We start from the raw sequence: 17,893 nt of genomic DNA on the forward strand, positions 1-17,893 counted from the left end.
TTTTCTAATCAATTATCTTTAAAACAATTACCCTATTAATCACTCATGATGATGATGGAACGCAACAGTTGTGCAGAAGACAGGACGCGTGCTGACTACCAGCTGCTTATTGTGAAGCAACCCAGCACATTTTAAAGCCATAACGGAGACCACGTATCAGTATGGGAGCCAATGAAGCACCAAGGTAAAAGGCAAAAAGGAAGAAGAAAAGTATGGTTCAGCAATCAGCCTCGCCGCACCTGCCAGCCTTTATCTGTGAGTACAGAACAAACATGAAAGAGAAGTGATTGCGACGTATCACATTCCAAAGGCAGGTGACACGTGTGTCAGTACACACAGCTGCACTAAAAAGAAATGTGTTTCCTGGATCGTGCCTAATCCTTTTCTGTTTCCCCGATCTTGCACGCGCTTACTTTCCTCTTCCCTCGGGGTGCATAACCAGTAAACTTGCTTCTTTTTGTATGTTTCATCTTCGCGGCCACATTAGAACTTTTACCTGTTTGAGTCTGCCTTTGCTTTGATGGTTTTAGTGAATTTTTGCTCTTTTCGGTTTGCCTCCTGGTTACCGTTTATTCTTATTTTTAGTGTTTAGCTGTGTTATTTCTTGTCGCCTCGAAACGCTGTATAAGCTTACATGTTTTAAGAATGTGACTCTGCTTTTGCTTCGCTGTTCTTGAGTGCTCGCCTGTCTTGACTTTTTTTTTTTACACCTCCCTTTGGCTTCACTACTGTCAACCATATAGATGAAAGAACCATACCTTTCTTCTTCCTTTGCGTTGGTGCTTCATTGGCTCCCTGATTGATACTTGGTCTGTTTTATGGCTTTAGAGCATGGTTTGTCATTCCATAATTAACAGTTGGTAGTCAGCACCCTCCCGTCTTCTGTGTTACTGCTATGTTCCATGTCATTGCCCTCGTATGATTCAAATGAACCAACTAGTCCAAACACAAATTTTAATCGAAAGCACTTCACAGTAAGGCATGCTGCCAGGTTAGCTGCATCTTGAAATTTCAAAAAAAAAAAAAAAAACACCTTGGAGCAAATAAATTAACATGCACAAAAGAGACGAGGAGATGGCACCTGTTCGTTGTCTCCGATCGTCTCTTGTGTATGTGAATTTATTTGTGCCAAGGTGTTTTTCTCCAAGTTTCAAGGAGCACTTCTCAAGTGTGCCAATTAACAGACAGCTGGCCGATCATAAGGTCAGAGCTGTGGTTCCAAGCGCAGTTCAGCTTTAGTGGCTTGTAACACTTGCTTTTATCCTTTGTTATGCTGCAATGCAACAAATAACAGAAAAAATACCAAAGAATATGCTACAAATTGTACAATTACACCAAATCGGTAAAATAAACAAGTCTTCTAATTTTCTTGCTACATTAGCAGTGTCCAGACCGCGAAATCAGCTGAGGTTATTTTTCCAAGGCTACAATCCACATAAATTAAGGAATGTGCTTCACAACATTCTATTGCTGTGTATGATCAGCAGCTAAACAAATGACTTTACTAGCAAGCCTCAAGCTCACTGGTGTGTCACTTTCAGATAAGGAAGAAGCTCAACGCCCTAAAAAAAGCAAGAAATAACTTCAGTGAGACAGAATTTTCGTTTCCTCGACGCATGTTTCCTCCCACACGCTCATTCCCTCTTTCTGTTCCTCTCTCCTCGTTTAGTGAACAAGGCTGACCACCCACCCCATTCATTTTTTTCTTTATCAAGGTTGCAAAACGGGAAAAACGATCGGTTAGGCGAACTCAGGTCAGAGGGCCGAGGTCATCGTCTACTACATAAATGCGGGCATTCAGGCATGCACGTGCAGTTCACGCACAGTGCACTCAGAAGAATAAAAACATACAGAATTATAGCCTAGCGCCGCCGATCAGTGCAGAACAACTACAGGTTTTCAGCGCGTGCGAAAATATTGCGCACGGCCGTACTACTATACTTTCCGTTCGTCGTAGCTAGCCGTACGGGCGAACAAACATTTGCCCCAGCTTTTTTTTTTTTTTTTTTTTTTTTGATAGATAGATGCAAATCATGATGCAGCTTAACCGACAATGTTTGACCAAGAACGACCAGATAAATATTGTTGCCGGTTTTCCCCACATCCTTCAATAAAAAGACCTACCGGAAAAGTTGTGACCTGAGGAGTTTCGCGAGTTCCGCACCCTTGAACCACACACAGCGTGATAACTTTTATCGTTGCCTTAGCAGCGCAGATCGTTAACTCACTTTTTCCAGCTTGCCGAGAAAGAGGTTCTTGACGAAAGGTTCCCGCTTGACTTTACCCGTAGCCAGCTCTAGCGGACGCTCATTGATCACTGGTACACCCATGTGCGCTGGTGGAGGACCTTCGTTAACGAGGCGCCGTAGGAGAAGCACGGCATCTTTCCGGCTCCCTGAGAACGTCCCGCAGCGTTTCAGGGTGTGCTTCAGCAGCAGAGACATGTTTAACTGCAAGTTTTTCCGTTTTCCTGCAGCTTGCACGTTTACACAGTCATGATGCGCACTGTTTAGCTTTCCGTTATGTAGCTAGCACGTTTCATCATACACAACGCACGGAGCGATGTAGTCAGTCAAGTTGGTTTTGATTTGAGCGCCACCTGTAAGAAGCTCTATGATGCTGGCATGCTTCCTCCATGGATGCTGGTATAGCAAAAAAAAAAAAAATCGCATAAGCATGAAGCAAGCAACTTAACGCACTCCATTTGCTTAGCAGGCAAACTTTGAACAACAAAATTTCTTAATTTTAATTGAAGAAGCCTTCGTTCATAAAAAAAAAAATGCTAAGCGAGGCTAAGCTTTTGCATTTCGCACTGCAAGTGCCATGGCTAGCGCAGCACTAGATTTTGGCGGCAACTCTAAAGCACCCATATGCTGCAAAACCGTCTCGGTCGTCGATTGTTAGTGGCTATTTATTGATAAAAAATAAAATAACAATGGCAGGAAAAGACGTCGTTAGCCGCGGCATCTGCCATCGAAACCTGCAGCACCTGAGCTGCGGCTAGGGGGAATAAAAAGACAAGGAGAGGACAGCGACACAGCGATAGGGAAAGAAAGGGGGGAGCGATAGTAAGAAGGTATAGGGGCAGGGCGGCAATGTAGTCTATGTACAAATACAGGATATCCATTCGATCCTGCGTCATGACATTGAACAACTGCGCTCAAATCATTCGCATTGTAGTTATTCGGCTTTCGTCAGGAAAAAGCAAGACTGCGAGTGTGATGTCTGGGCCAGAAGTGTGCCATTCGCCTTCTTCATGCGATTGCAGGCCGTCCATGTACAGCGCACCATTGAAGGGCCTGAGCCAGCTGCGCACACATATATATCCCTGCTGAAAATCTCAGCTAGTCCAACTGTTTCCCTGAACAATTCCCAGTTAGTTCCAACTGGGACTGGTTGCCATATCGTCGACTGACCTGACTGAAATCTCAGTCTTAGATGGGAACAATTCCCAGTTAGTTCCAAATGAGAATTGTTCCTCTGCTATCTCTTATTATCTCTGCTAAATGATCACCTTGATGTTATTATAAGGCACTCAAAACAATCGCAGAACAACTGCTCAGCTTGCTGCTTACTTTAGTCTTGCAGTGCAACTGCTGCTACATCCTCACATTCTCAGTGCATGAACGCATTGCTTATCACAAGAGTGCAACATAGACCACTAAAGTATGATTTATAGGGGTTTTAGCGCCCCAAAGCGACTCAGGTTATGAGGGATGCCGTAGTGAAGAGCTCAAGAAATTACGACCACCTGAAGTTCTTTAATGTGCACAGACATCGCACAGTACACGGGCCTCTAGGATTTCGCCTCCATCGAAACTACGGGGTGCATTGTTCACCAAATACATCTGAATGCAGCATGTTAAGATCCATAGAAATGCATATATTAATTTTGAGCCTTTGCTTCAAGGCACAATTAGTAAAAAAAAATTGCCTTTCCATGGCTACAATGAGAGGTTGAGATGGATATCAAAAGGTTATTAATGCATGATACAACATTCTATATCAAGCAGCTCTCGTACAACGTGTGCCAGACAAAGATAATAAAGCTTCTCCTTACAGCAGTCCTACGCATCGCTCCTAATTTTTTAGTGCCTTGCTCTACTGTGTAATGCTGACATGGCTGAAGAAGCAGACAAAATTTGCACCAGACAAATACTGAATTTTTGAGACCAACAGAACTAAAGGGCACTCTACAAAAATGAACAGCATCGCAGTCATGCAAAAGGATCATGGTAGACTTTAAGGTTGCTTAAGTGAACAATAACTACATGGAATAGCGAGTAAAGGTAGGCCCATGCTGTGCCTAGCTGAATTTAGTGGGCCATATGTACTGAAGTGACGACAAGCAACCAAGCAGTACATCCTTTTATTTTACATCATTGAAGGCAAGAGGGAAAACCACTATGCAGTTTTTCACCTCCCGCAAGTTCCACCACCGCCCCAACCGGTGTTCCTGACCCACTGCTGCCACCAGAACATCTCCCGAGTGGCTGAAGGCAAGGGAGTTCACAAACCCATCCTGAAAAAGCAAAGCAGACAAGAAAGTCTTCACACAATGCAAGAACAACAAAGGTGACTAGTCATGTACTCTGAATACCAACAGCATAAGCTCCTCATTCATACAAAAACAAGCTGGAATTTACTAATCATGATGCATGACACAATTAATGGTTTATAAAAGAAACTTCGAGACACCTTCCTCCCTGCTCTTAGCTTCCCACTATGTGTCAGTGATTTATTTTCAGTCACCACATTTGTTTAAAGGTGCACTGAAGAGGATTCTGAACATGTATTTTTGCCGCGGGAACTTGATCCACACGTTCCTAGCATTCTTAGAAACAGTGACTTATTGCCCTGTGTGGCCGATTTCCCCAATTAAAACGAATTAACGTCCGGCTCCCGCCTTTTTTTTTTAATTCTGCCTCATACGGTGGGCGGAGTCAACCAACGCGTGGAGCGCCTTTCACCCAGTCCCGTGGAGGCTTTGCTTTCGCTTTATTTTGTTTTTTAGGTTTCCATGAATAAATAGTTTCATTCGCAGATAATATAGCCGCAAAATAAGCCCGAAGAAATAAAAATACGCGCGGACTATTTGCTACTACGGACTACTACGTATTACTCCGCCGATGGCAGAGCGGCCAGCCGCCACGGGACTGGGTGAAAGGCGCTCCACGCGTTGGTCGACTCCGCCCACCGTACGAGACAGAATTAAAAAAAAAAGGCGGGAGCCGGACGTTAATTCGATTTAATTGGGGAAATCGGCCACACAGGGCAGTAAATCGCAGTTTCTAAGAAAGCTCGGAACGTGTAGATCGAGTTCCCGCGGCAAAAAGACAAGTTCAGATTCCTCTTCAGTGCACCTTTAAGTCTTGTGGAAGTATTGCATTTCCATGAATATAACACGAGGTGCAGGATGAGGAAGTTGATTCCATAGAAAACCAAAGCTTTGCTTGAACATGGTGTCATCTTCCATAGCAGTGGAGTCATTTGATGGGCAACAGTTAAGAAACGCACGCAACACAAGTGAGCGCAGCAAAACAATCCATGCAGTGCCGCTGTGCCTCTGCTTCTTGCAGTCTGCTTTGTGTTTTGCGCTGCCTAGTGCTATGGATGTTCACCCCTTTTTTCCTTTCCTTACTCCTCAATGCACTTCTGCTGTACTGTAGTTGTCCGTACTGCCTTCTTTTTCATTTCACAGCCAGATTTATTATTACTTTTTTTTCGACTCTGCGCTACACGTTTTGCCTCATGGCCATATGGAACTTGAACAGCTGGCTTCTCCTCAAAGCCATCTAAAAAAAACCATTGGTTCATCGCCTAAAGTTGAAACCCATTTGTGTCCAACTGTTGGCCTCGCAATTACGCCATTACCTGTCTGCGGCTTCGAGATGTCCTAGTCTGCGCGCATGTCGCAATTCCATCACACCGCAGGAAGTTTGTTGCCATGGACAGATGCTCTTTACTATATAACAGTTTCTTTATTAAAAATGTCTTTGCTATATAGTACAGTAAAAAGAAAAGTAAAGACATGCATAGAGGGTGAAATGGGACTACAGCTTCTTTACTACATCAGAGTTTACTACAGCGGGGTTATACTGTAAAAAGCAGGGAAGCTTCCTATGTACACTTCTACTCTACACTACATAACGCTTAGACTGTGCCAGTCGGAACATCTTCCAGTTTTGCTGAACCAATTTACTGGCAAGTTTCTTTGGCCATTTCGAACTTAATCTGCAGCCTCCAGAGTCTGCCCAACTCACGTACCACAGGAATGCTCGCAACTTCTGTTAGTTTCTTGCACTCTTCTCCAGTGCTCCACAACTTGATTTCTCCATTCCAAGAGCCTAAGAGGAAAGAAGACAGAACACGCGCAGCTTAACAAACCTGTTTTCACATGAAGGTTAAAGGCCACTTTCATTTCTCTGCGGATTTACCAGTTCTGGACACAAGTAAGAGGCACGCCCCACCTGAAGCTACCAAGTCTGTGCAGTGCACGGCAGCTACTGCGGTGAGCCATAGTGGTGATCCGTCTTGGGAACCATGTGCTTGACGAACCACACAGGTTGGCTTCTTCTTCAGAGCAGTCCAAAGGCTCAGAGACCTGTGTGCAATGTAGAATCGAAAAGCCTTATCTCATGCATTGCTGCAACAAGGTTAGAATGAAAAATAACCATTGGTGACTCCTGCTCCCTCGACCAACTAGACATATCAGGCCAAATCATCAAGAACTGTATTACAGGATATGTTGAAGTTTCCAGCAAATTACACCTTTATTTACTTGAAATATCTCAGGTGGCTGCATGTAACTTGGCTCACAAGCAGGCACTGACCAGGCAAAATACTGATAGATACTATGTGCTGTCAAGCCTGGAAAGCAGTTTTTGAGTGCAAAGAATACTCCGAGAGTCATATTGCAGCTGCCATCTTGGCTGGGGGTGCTCATGGTTAGTGAACATGGCTGTTGTGAAAATTGCAGGCTTGACATAGCCACACTGCTAAACTGTGAAAGCCGTACAACCCGCACAAGCCAACTGAAGACCTGGTTCACATAGCTGCTTGGAAGCAGAAATCATGCGTAGCTGCTCAGGATTCATGCACTGACCAAGTGCGATTGTCAGTGATACAACAAGCACTGCATCAACCAGTCACCAATATTTTTCAAGTAGAACAGCCCCTGAATTTGACCACTGATCGGTAGCCAATGCTGGGCGCAGGTTTGACAATGCACAGCAGAGTGGTTGTGTCTTTTTCTTCTTAAAAAAAAAAACGTACTTGTTTAATTCTTATGCTTAGTGATATGCCCATGCATGTGGCAGGCGCTGTGTTTGGAGCTGCCCAATTTGAGCTGACTGTGGAGGTCACTTTCTCTACTTCGAATTACCTGCCCTCAGCCATTTTTAGCTTGAAATGATTAGCCATTTTTCTCTTAGAAAAACACGCGTACTGGGACCACCAGTGAAGATTTAAGTCCAACACTTCTGCAGTGAGGAGGAATGTTAGCTCGCTGGCTTAGTGGAATCACCCTGGGTGGAATGCAGCACAAACAAGGAAATAATTAGGTTTGGTTTATTGGGGTTTAACGTCCCGAAGCAACTCAGGCTATGGGTGACGCCGTAGTGGAGGGCTCCGAAAATTTCGGCCACCTGGGGTTCTTTAACGTGCACTGACATCGCACAGTACACCGGCCTCTAGAATTTCGCCTTCATCGAAATTCGGCCGCCGCAGCTGGAAATAATTAGTACTACTAGTCTTCACTTGACAACAACCATACAACTACAGGGGAAAAAAACCTTCAAAGTAGTAAAAAAATATCCTGGCCATGGGCCCTTCTCCTTTGTAGCCATATTAATGTGTTGCATTCATACTAATATTAGTATTTCGCTGCCTGACAATGAAAGAATTCTTACCCATCATCACCACCAGAGATAAGGTGCTGCTCGTTGATCATCTTGACACAGTCAACAGAGCAGCTGAAAACCGAAATTCAATATAAGAAACACGAGACCAGTACAAGTTCTGCATGCTCTGAGATCACAATCACCCTCTTAGCACTGCACTAAATGAGACACGCAATAGAAAAATCAGCTTGTTACCTATCCCCCACCCAACTCCCATACCCACTCTCACTTTGTCTTTTGATCAGTGCAGCTAAGGCTAAGATACCCAATAAACATTTTTCTTGGTTTGAAATGTGCTTCTAATATGCCTGCACCATAATGCTCATTTGAGCTGGGTGGAACATGCTTTTCAAAGGATGTAAAAAGATCGCGCAAACAAGACACGATGAGCACAGTGCCTGGCCCCGTCTTTTTGGATCATGTCCTGCCCGTGTGCTGATTCTACTTGCTTTAGACAATGCTTTCAGAAGCCTGCCAGCAATATGCAGTACAGTTGAAATTACTCACACAGTTAGTTCTCAGCAGGGTATTACAAAAACTGAAATTCAGTTTCTGACAGGACAGTACACTACACATACAGATTCACCAAAAACAATGCCTTGTTTTCTGGGTCTCATTCAACCTTCTAACAATCAAATCATTGAGCAGCTCCCAAGTCCTTACAGTTTTGTACTGCACTGACAGCAGTAATAATTAGAGAAAAAGAACTAAATGCATTTTGGCATCTGAAGTCAATCAGAAATCAAGGCAGCATGATTAAAATTGTGTGTGAATGTTCTAGACAATGTCTGTGAAGAAATAATACTAAAGATAGCTCAGAACATGACCATCAGAAGTAAAAGCTAAGCAAGCAATCAATGTGAAAGTGTGACATTTTATGTCATGGATATCAACATAAAAAAAAAATGGCTTGGCAATGTCTGCAAGCCCCCACGGAGTTCAGAAGGGCTGATTTCAGAGGATGGTCTGTCATGCACTCATCTTTAACGTAGCACCTGCTCGCATCTCGTATATTTTGTTCTCTATGTAACAGTAATAAACAATGACGTAATTACTCACAACACATACATATAACACAAACAGGTGACATTTGATACCATGATTATTGGGTCAATAGCTACTCATGAAACCCTCACAAATGAAACTGAACCTTTTTTACACTCTTTCTAGTGACCTCGAAGGTGGACTTGAGATGAGAAAAGGTGGGCGACCACTCACCTGTGACTCTGGTACACGAGTTGGGATTCCTCTGGGATCTTCCAGATGCGCACTGTGTTGTCCCGGCCACCTGCGGTGACAGCACGCTCGCGGGCATAGCTGTCAATGGCTGTCACAGCATCCTGGTGACCAAAACTATGAAGAGAGGAAAGCAGACAAGCCAAAATCACACAAATATCGAAAAAAAAGGCACACAAAAACACTATAACAGCATGCTAGGTAGGTGTGACAGGTTCCCAGAAAAACATGGCCATGCCAGCAAAGTAGAGCATCTATTTATTATTCTCAAGTAAAAATTATGCATCGGGAACTCTCTATGCAAGGTGATTAGTATGATAGAATAGACAACTGCAAGCAACTCAAGGGTGAAATACCAAGGCTTTCTATGTTTTCTTTGCATGGTTCCAAAGCAAACAGACGTCTGACTCAACAGAATGAAAACACGTCCAAGCAACATCTTGACACAGCACAAGAATGAGGACAAACAGAAGCAGTACAGAATACACAGGCACCAAGAAATGCCGTAAGAAGTAAACTGGGCAGCCAGTTCTTTGCTCTTTTCTCTTCTTGACACAACACTCTTTTTACACTGATGTGCTAGGAACAAAGTACTGTTGTGATATCACCTATAGTTGTGTCAACTATGATGCTGAGAGAAACCAATCCTCCGGGCTTCTTTTCCAAGCGCTTCAAATGCACAGAATATGTGTGCCATCACAACTCACAGTGTCTCCACGTAGGCCATCTCATCCAGGTTCCACACTTTCACAGAACGATCCTCTGAGCAGCTAAAGAGCTGATGGCTTCCAGTTCGAAAGGCAACTCCCTGCAGGAAACAGGCACCCAAAGGGGGGAGGGACAGTGCAACTTCAATTTTAAAATTTTTACTCTTGTCAAAAATTACTTTGAGACAACACAGCTGCAAATTGGGCCCACGGATATAAAAATACGCGTGGACTCTTTGCTTCCACCAATGGCAGAGCGGTAAGCTGACACAGGACTGGCTGAAAGCCATATCACGCGTTGGTCGACTCCTCCTACCGTCAGCGGCGAGTTAAAAAAAAAGCGGGAGCCGGGACATTTGATTCGATATAAATTAGAGAAATCAGTAGCCCAGGACAATAATTTGAAGTTTTTAAGGATGCTCGGAATGTGTAGATTAAGTTCTCGCGGTAAAAAGATGAGTTCAGATTCCTCTTTAGTGCACCTTTAACACATATATGCCAAAACTTCAGAAATTTGCAAAAATAAAAATATTTCTCGATACTAAATGTTTATTTCACATCACAATTCAGAACCATCCTTTTATTAGTGGAAATATTTTTCTCAACACCCGAATATTGAACCACAAGATACTAGGCAAATTCACTACCTGTTACGTGTGGTAAACCTTCAAACATTTGACATGAATCACATTTCTCATCATGCACGGTGGTTTCCCTACAACAATGTGCAAAAATTACTCGTTCTTTTTGCAGACTTACAATTTCGAATAACGCACAAAACTAAATGCGCACAACACAATCGTTGCACAGGAAAAGTTTAGACCCTCTTCAACCTATGCTGTTGGGCGCAAGCTTTTACAAAATAAACTTTTAGAGTTACTACGCTAAAACATGCTGTCCTATATACACGACGCTAGGCATATATGGGTTAAAGTCTGGCTAGAACTGCAAGTCGCCAAAGCCAACAACGTGACACGATCAGGTGTGAAATAGTACAGCGTGCTGCATCGACAGTGCTCTGTATGAAGCAAGAACATTCTTGCAGGTTAAGAGGTGCACAGTTTGTATCGGCTTCTTCATTTTCTGTTGTCCCTGTCTTTCTGCACTGACATTATGCCCAGTATGAAGCAGAGCAGGCGAAAACTGCTTTGTTGCCTGCCACTCCCTTCCACTTTAAGCAACCATGAATAAAGCCACACACGGATCCCTGCTCCTGAGGGTACGGCCAGAAACTACAGAGCAGAAATTCTATGACAATAAACTGTTTTCGCCACACAGACCATGCTAGCCACACATGGGGCGCTTACTATATATACTATAAGTAGGTTTAATAAGTAGGTTTAAGTTTTTTATTTTTTGCACAAATGCACTTATCATGTCTTTGTTTTGGCCCAACAGGTGCTCCATACACTAGGTTATTCTCAAACCAGATGCTTCTGGTCTAGCCCCATATCTTTCCAACAGCAGCTGACCTGGGACATACTAGGTGTCCGACATAAGTCACAGGCATCTGATTGACGTTGAATTACAGTGCCTATCTTTATTGTTACTGTTGAGTTTCTTCAGCAGGCAAAAGTTCGGCCAATAAACTGCTTTTCAGGCTGAGAATACAAAAACAAAATTTACTACTGCTGCTGCTTGCAGCATCCATCAATATGCCTCTTCATCCAGCACCCAAGCAATGAGGTGCATACATGGGTATGAACAGAGCATGTTTTTTACATGAAGGTTTTCAGTGTACTTCTCATTACAGTTGTGATGGCTGAACAATTTCAGTGGCAGATGGCTGTCTAGTATGGTTAGTATGAAGCACTGTGGTCTACACACTGTCGCTGTCATACATATAATATATTTACCAATATGCTTGTAGATTTAGCTGAAAAAAATCTGCAGCACAAGTGTGCTATTATGACTCCTCCTTCAAGCTCACAAAGATTCAAAGGTGGAAGCATGGCTGAAGATTTTGAAAAAGTTGGTTTACACAACTTCTGCCGAGGAGCAATTCTTGAAAACCTGACTTCAACAGCAAATAATGGGACATCAGAGGCACGCAAACACTCTTAGTACTTCCTATGATAATCCCTTGATGGACTTCCGTGAATGACTGCACAAACTAAGCTCCTGTACTGAACACTAAGACAGCCCCATTTTTTTTTTCTTTCGGTTGCCAAAGGTTTTGTGGTATGTTAAAAATGAAAAGGGGGGGAGTTGAATATTTTTCCTGAATGCAAAAAACTTGAATTATAATACAGGAAAGAGCTACATACTGGGACAACAATACACACATGCACATTCATCATCGCAGCATACAAATGTGCAACTCAAGTAGCAACTTTTAACGAAAATCCCTGCATAAGATTGGATGACTCACAAAACAAAAGGTGAGATAAATTTCTTGCTTACATAGGTATCAAACAGGCTGCCGAAGAGCGAAAATGACCGCTCAAGAATGACAAAACGGAATGGAAATCAAACAGGTAAGGAGTGGAGATAAAAAAGTTGGCTTGGTTTGGTTTATGGGGTTTAACATCCCAAAGCGACTAAGGCTATGAGAGACGCCGGTAGTGGAGGGCTCCGGAAATTTCGACCACCTGGGGTTCTTTAAAGGCCTCGCCTCAAAAGTTAACACATTCAAGACATACACTAGCTAGATATGAAGTGAATAAGGCATAACAAGTTTGTTTGTTAGTTCAAAAGAAGCTGCATTGAATTTACTTGTGAAAATTATATGTAAGGATAAAAGGTTGTGCAATTTGTCCGACTCCAAGTTCGTGGGCCTGGGTATAACGGTGATCAGAAGCGGAATGCACTGCAATTAACAGTGGACCTACCGTAACAGCCCCTCTGTGACCCTGAAAAACGTGGATCCGCTGCATCGTGGCTGGGTTCCAAATAAATATGACTTTCAGCTGGCACCCACTTGCCTGCGAACAAATAAGACACAAACATCTGATTAAAGAAAAATGAAAGTTTTCCAAATGAATGCCCATATAAAAATGCTGGGATGAAATAAGCTGTGATCATGCACTACATGTTACTGCTTATTTCTGTGGAGTGACACCAGCACAAATGTGAGCAGGCTTATCTAGAGAGGGCGTTCCGAGTAGCACTGAATACAGCAAAGGAAGTGAACTTTCAAAGAAGGCATTAGGTCCAATCAGTAATGCTTGCACTAAAACAGAGAGTTGAGCTACTTGGTTCATTATTCTGAAGGTGTAAAACAGTGCTGCAAAAAAGGGACGAGAAAGACAGGACTGGCACTGACTATCAGCTGAAGGTTTACTGGAAAGAACCATGCAAAATATACTATTTTTCATGTGCCTCACCAAAACAAAACAAAACGCAACACAACACAGCACATGTGATGTGGCACATGAGCTCCTGGTTGTGAAAAAAAAGGATATACTTTGCATGGGCCTTTCCAATAAACTTTCAGCTGATAGTCAGCGCCAGTCCTGTCTTCCTTGCACCTTGACGTCTGAACATGAATGACGTCTGTTATTGACATTGCTCAATGCAGAAATATGAAAGATCATGTGCACCCAGTTCACATAAGCCACCTTGACTCCACTCAGTCTCAACAGTAATTAAACAAAGTGTATAAGCCATTGCTTGTACAGGCAGCACGTGAACTGAATTAGGCATGTGAACACCCGCTGTACTGGACACTGAGTGCATACAGTACTGGAAGAGGCCAAATGTGAAGCTTGATGCACACGGTATTATAATATTACTGTGGTGCTAGCACAAAGGTTTTCTCATTGCAACCTTTGGTTGTGTTAAATGGTTGGACGGCTCGCTTTGCTCACTGCCAATTGAAGAATTTGTTGTGCAGTTGCCTAACCATAAGACCTGTTGATTGAATTGAACTGGTTTTTGGGAAAGGAAATGGTGCAGTCTCTATCTCATATCTCTGTGGACACCTGAATCGCGGCGTAAGGGAAGGGATAAAGGAGGGACTGAGAGAAGAAAGGAAGGAAGAGGTGCCGTAGTGGAGGGCTCCGAAATTCTGTATTACTATTTTGAAGTAATTTATACGTTATTTAGTTTGTTCTGAAAACTGTACCTACTCCTGCTATGTCTCATATATGCGACGACAGTATTTTTATATAAATAAAAGGCAGTTATGCAGGCCGAAACGGTCAGCAAACCTCAACCACCTACACATTGACTGAAGCATGTGCTGGGCGGTGCGCAATAGTAACACAGAAAGGTGGCTGCACCCATCAACCAAAAATAAAGTGAACAGTGGAAATATCAGCACAAAAAAGTGCAAGCACCAGTAGACTTATACAAAGAAAATTGAACAACAACAGGAAGAACAGCGAACTGCAGTTCTCATGTTGTGTAAAACCTTCCCAGTAACCCTCCTTTGCCTCGCAGCTCTAAGTTTCTATCAGTTTGTAAACTCCATCACTTGCTTGCTATTGCTGACAACTTTGCACTCTAGTTCCTTTTTTCATTTCCTATATGGCTCTTTGTTTAGTATGCCCATGGTTTGCAATTCCTCCTTAGCAGGGGCGGACTTATGTGTTCTCTTGGAGGGTATGGTCCCACTTGAACTACGTATTTCTTGAACTTTTGTCATAAAAAAAAATAAGGTTCAGCATGGTTTTTCTATGCAAAACTTCTTTGCTTAGGGTGCAGGGTGATGGCTCTCCCTTTAAATCTGCCCCTGCTCCATAGGGTGTTCTGCATAAGCAACATACCATAGCTGGCGTTATTTGGGAATGTACCGCCTGCATGCGGGACGCTTTCCCTTCATGTTTCATTACCTGCCCTTTGCTTTCTGGTTTATTTCCTTGTCTTTGGTGTACTGCTCTTTGTGTTGATTTTCTGCACCTTACCTCATGTTTTGCCACATGCAAAATAAGTGCTCAGTGGTCACCCGACACTTGTCTTGTTTCTCTGTTTCAGTGCCTTGCTTCTCCACTGCCATGCATACCTCAATGTTTACCCCTGGTTATGATTTTTTGACAAATGGTTGCACAAAGATAGCTAACCAGGAAGTTGCCATCGGAAGAGATGGCGATTGCCAAGACATGGCCTCCATGTGCAGTGTTCGGTTCTTGGCCTTTCTTGGCACCATGCGCAGTGCAGAGCTTCTTTCCTGTGTTAGCACACCCTGCACAGAGGAAAGCAGCTGTATAGAGCAGTCACTGAGAGATCCCATGACATCCTTACATTTTATTATGCTGCCGTCTTTGGAACCACTGAAGATATACTGGCCATCATGTGAGATTGTCACACAGGTTGGTGACATTTTGTGTCCTTTGAGTCTCAAAGTACGTTCATGGTCGACACCTTTCACCTGAAGACAAGAAACAAGCAAAAACATGAAGTAAGCAAATGAGGCCTAGGTTTAGGGTGATTAAGAGACTCCCCAACACAACAAGCAGGATTAAGGGAGTGTGGCAGATCAAAATATATTTTTGCTTACATTTTGGGCGATCCTCTTGTGAAGCTTTCCACTTTGTTCTAACTGCAAACAAACAAGAGTGCACGGCCAAAACAGTGACATGAGGGCGGTGAGCTGCTAAAATGAAATTGTTAACTCGCAGGAGAAGGATGACTACCTACCAGATCAGTGCGCAAACGATGAGATACCACGGCTCGATCTACTTCCTCAGCGTCAAGTTTTTCTTTCTCTGCAAGAATGAAGATAAAGGGTGAGTACGTTCCACAACGTCCGAACTTAAACTGATAGGTTTTGGACAAGTAAACCGGCCGGCTTACCTTGCTTTTCGATTTCTGCGAGGTACTTTTTAGCTAGCCTTAGCTTTTTCTCCTGTTCTGTTTCGAACTCTTCCTCGTCCTCAGAGACGTGACGACCACCAAGGACTATATCGTTTCTGCAGAATTAACATTCGTTGGACGGTAAGGAAAGGAGCAAGAGACACACTGGTGCACTACATAGTGAAATTCGCTAGTTAAAACAGTGCGGTGCCTCGTGGCGTAACGAAAGTCAACACTTACTCCTCTTCAGAATCGCTTGATATAACTTCGTCCGTGATTTTGCCCTTCAAAGGTCCTTTGCTTTTTTTCGCGGCATGATTAGAGTTCGCTGAACTGCCAGGGCGCTTCTACAGGGAGGAAATGAAGCGAACTCAGAGCAGTTTCTATCATGTGCTGGAACGTCAAACAGCATTTCAAGGCTCGTCCAATACACTTGCCTTGCGGTCTTTCGAACGCTGCTGCGACCGACCCCCTGATCCAGCTTTCCTTATGAAGAACGGCATTGCTGCGGTGGACGTTACCGCAGAAGTTCAGAAGTACAGGCCAGGCGCTCCACGCACAAGAAACAAGTATGACACCACGAAACAGCAAACATGTGCCATGCAAGTGCGGCGTGCGTTTCAGACAAAGTTCGAGACGCTAGCCAAAGCAAGACGCATTCAAAGTCGACTCTGATTGGTTGACAGATTGATTGACGTTTTTAACAATTGCTGCGCGCGAGATTTGACAAGTGAAAGTGCTTAGTAAAAAAAAGGCAGCCGTGGTCGCTCGAGTGCGCAACTGCTATCAAGAATAACATTTGTAGTGCCTCCTGAAATCCATAGAGTTGCTGAAATCATGCACTTCCTTCGTGCTATGCTGCTATGTCTACTGTGGCAGAAGGCGACGACAAGTAGCCTCAGTTTCACTAGTGTTTGTCGCCGTTCGTCGAAACGAGCACGAGGTTCACGGCGCACCACAAATCAATGTAAACAGCCGTGTTTTTAGCTTATCTTTTCACATTAGTCAAAACCTTCGTTGTGCAACATTGGATATTAAATTTCCGCTTCCTTATTGTTTTTTGCTCCAGCCCTCAGGGTTGTTGCAACGTCCGCAGCCAAATCTAGGCAAACATTGTAACCATGAACACAGTGGTTACCAAATGTAATAAGGGAGTAATTACTCATTGACATCCACCCATGGGTGGATGTCAATGAGTAATTATTACAAATCCCTTATTACAAATCTACTCCACCTTGGGAGATTCCCCTAAATATTTGGTTACCAAATGATTGCAAACGTGTTGTTATACTTGCTGCTTTGTAACTTAACCCTAATATTTATACTCCATTGTATTTCCTTTATTACATCTGCCCGAACCGTTGTGAACCTATTTATTTGCTAGTGTTGTCTGCGCCACTCGCCTGGTCTCTCCCACAACCGCCTTCTCTTCGGTCCTGCGGCTGCTCATCGGTGAGAAGGTATTCATGCGAATGCTTCATCGCGGGCTAAACCGCTAAACACACACACACACACACACACACACACACACACACACACACACACACACACACACACACACACACACACACACACACACGCACGCACACGCACACACGCACAGAGAGAGAGAGACAGAGATGATTTTACACAAAGATGACATTTGGCGGTCAGTTTCACTCAAACTACGATTGAGTACTTGCCTGATTCGATGAGTCGTAAGTCCGCACCGCATGCGGTTACGCTGAACAACAACAATTTGCAATGTGTGGTTAAACGGATGGATGTTTGCAATGTGACTCTTTTCAAACGGGCGGAGCGGGCACCGTGAGGCTCAGTTTTTGTTTTCAAGCATTTTTCTTAACCTTGACAAGAAACATTTTAGAATTCAAATAAAAATTCCAATAACTTTTACGAAATACCGACTTTGACTCCTTTAATAGTCACTTCCCTGTTTAAGCCACCAATCCTCCAACCGTTTATTACTAACGCGTACCGCGGAGAAGTAACCATCCTTATCCTTGAACCCTATGTAGTTGCGCGCAACTGAAGAACGCCGCGGCGAATGACCCTCAAAGGAGGCTTTCCAACCATAGACGTTGACCTATTGCCACGAAGTCGCGGTCATGGCGCCTTGCGCCTGCTAACGTGGCATGACCGGGGAGCTGGCAGGTGCAAGACAATTGAACACCACGCATGACAATGGGCAGGCGCCTTTTGTTAGAAGGGATCCTGTGAGGGCCATTTACCGCCTCGTTCTTCAATTGTGTTCGACTGTAGTGCCTCAGGTAAGCTTACTTTGTTGGCATCTATATCTGAGAGAACAACAGTCGA

At 43.6% G+C, this 17,893-nt stretch overlaps 2 protein-coding genes across 2 annotated transcripts in view; both read right to left on the minus strand.

The window, feature by feature from the left end:
- Window positions 1–2,575, minus strand: part of LOC149358560 (complex I assembly factor ACAD9, mitochondrial-like) — a 38,464-nt gene extending 35,889 nt beyond the window's left edge. Inside the window, exon 1 of the mRNA XM_089570672.1 lies at window positions 2,229–2,575. Coding sequence (XP_089426798.1) covers window positions 2,229–2,444 — 216 coding nt within the window. The 5' untranslated portion in view covers window positions 2,445–2,575. The remainder of the gene's footprint in view (window positions 1–2,228) is intronic.
- Window positions 2,576–4,353: 1,778 nt separating this feature from the next.
- Window positions 4,354–16,204, minus strand: U3-55K (U3 small nuclear riboprotein factor 55K). The gene is made up of 14 exons (XM_089570673.1): window positions 16,018–16,204; window positions 15,821–15,927; window positions 15,581–15,696; window positions 15,425–15,492; window positions 15,285–15,326; window positions 15,029–15,155; window positions 14,848–14,969; window positions 12,676–12,768; window positions 9,845–9,945; window positions 9,120–9,254; window positions 7,911–7,973; window positions 6,471–6,604; window positions 6,268–6,347; window positions 4,354–4,522 (listed from the first exon to the last, which is right to left on the minus strand). The coding sequence occupies exons 1-14, from the start codon at window positions 16,081–16,083 to the stop codon at window positions 4,370–4,372; spliced, it is 1,407 nt and encodes a 468-aa protein (XP_089426799.1). The 5' UTR covers window positions 16,084–16,204; the 3' UTR covers window positions 4,354–4,369.
- Between the last annotated feature and the right edge of the window lie 1,689 nt (window positions 16,205–17,893).

The sequence above is a fragment of the Amblyomma mixtum genome, chromosome 2, assembly GCF_055824585.1.
Source record: "Amblyomma mixtum isolate Tamu chromosome 2, ASM5582458v1, whole genome shotgun sequence".
NCBI lineage: Eukaryota > Metazoa > Arthropoda > Arachnida > Ixodida > Ixodidae > Amblyomma > Amblyomma mixtum.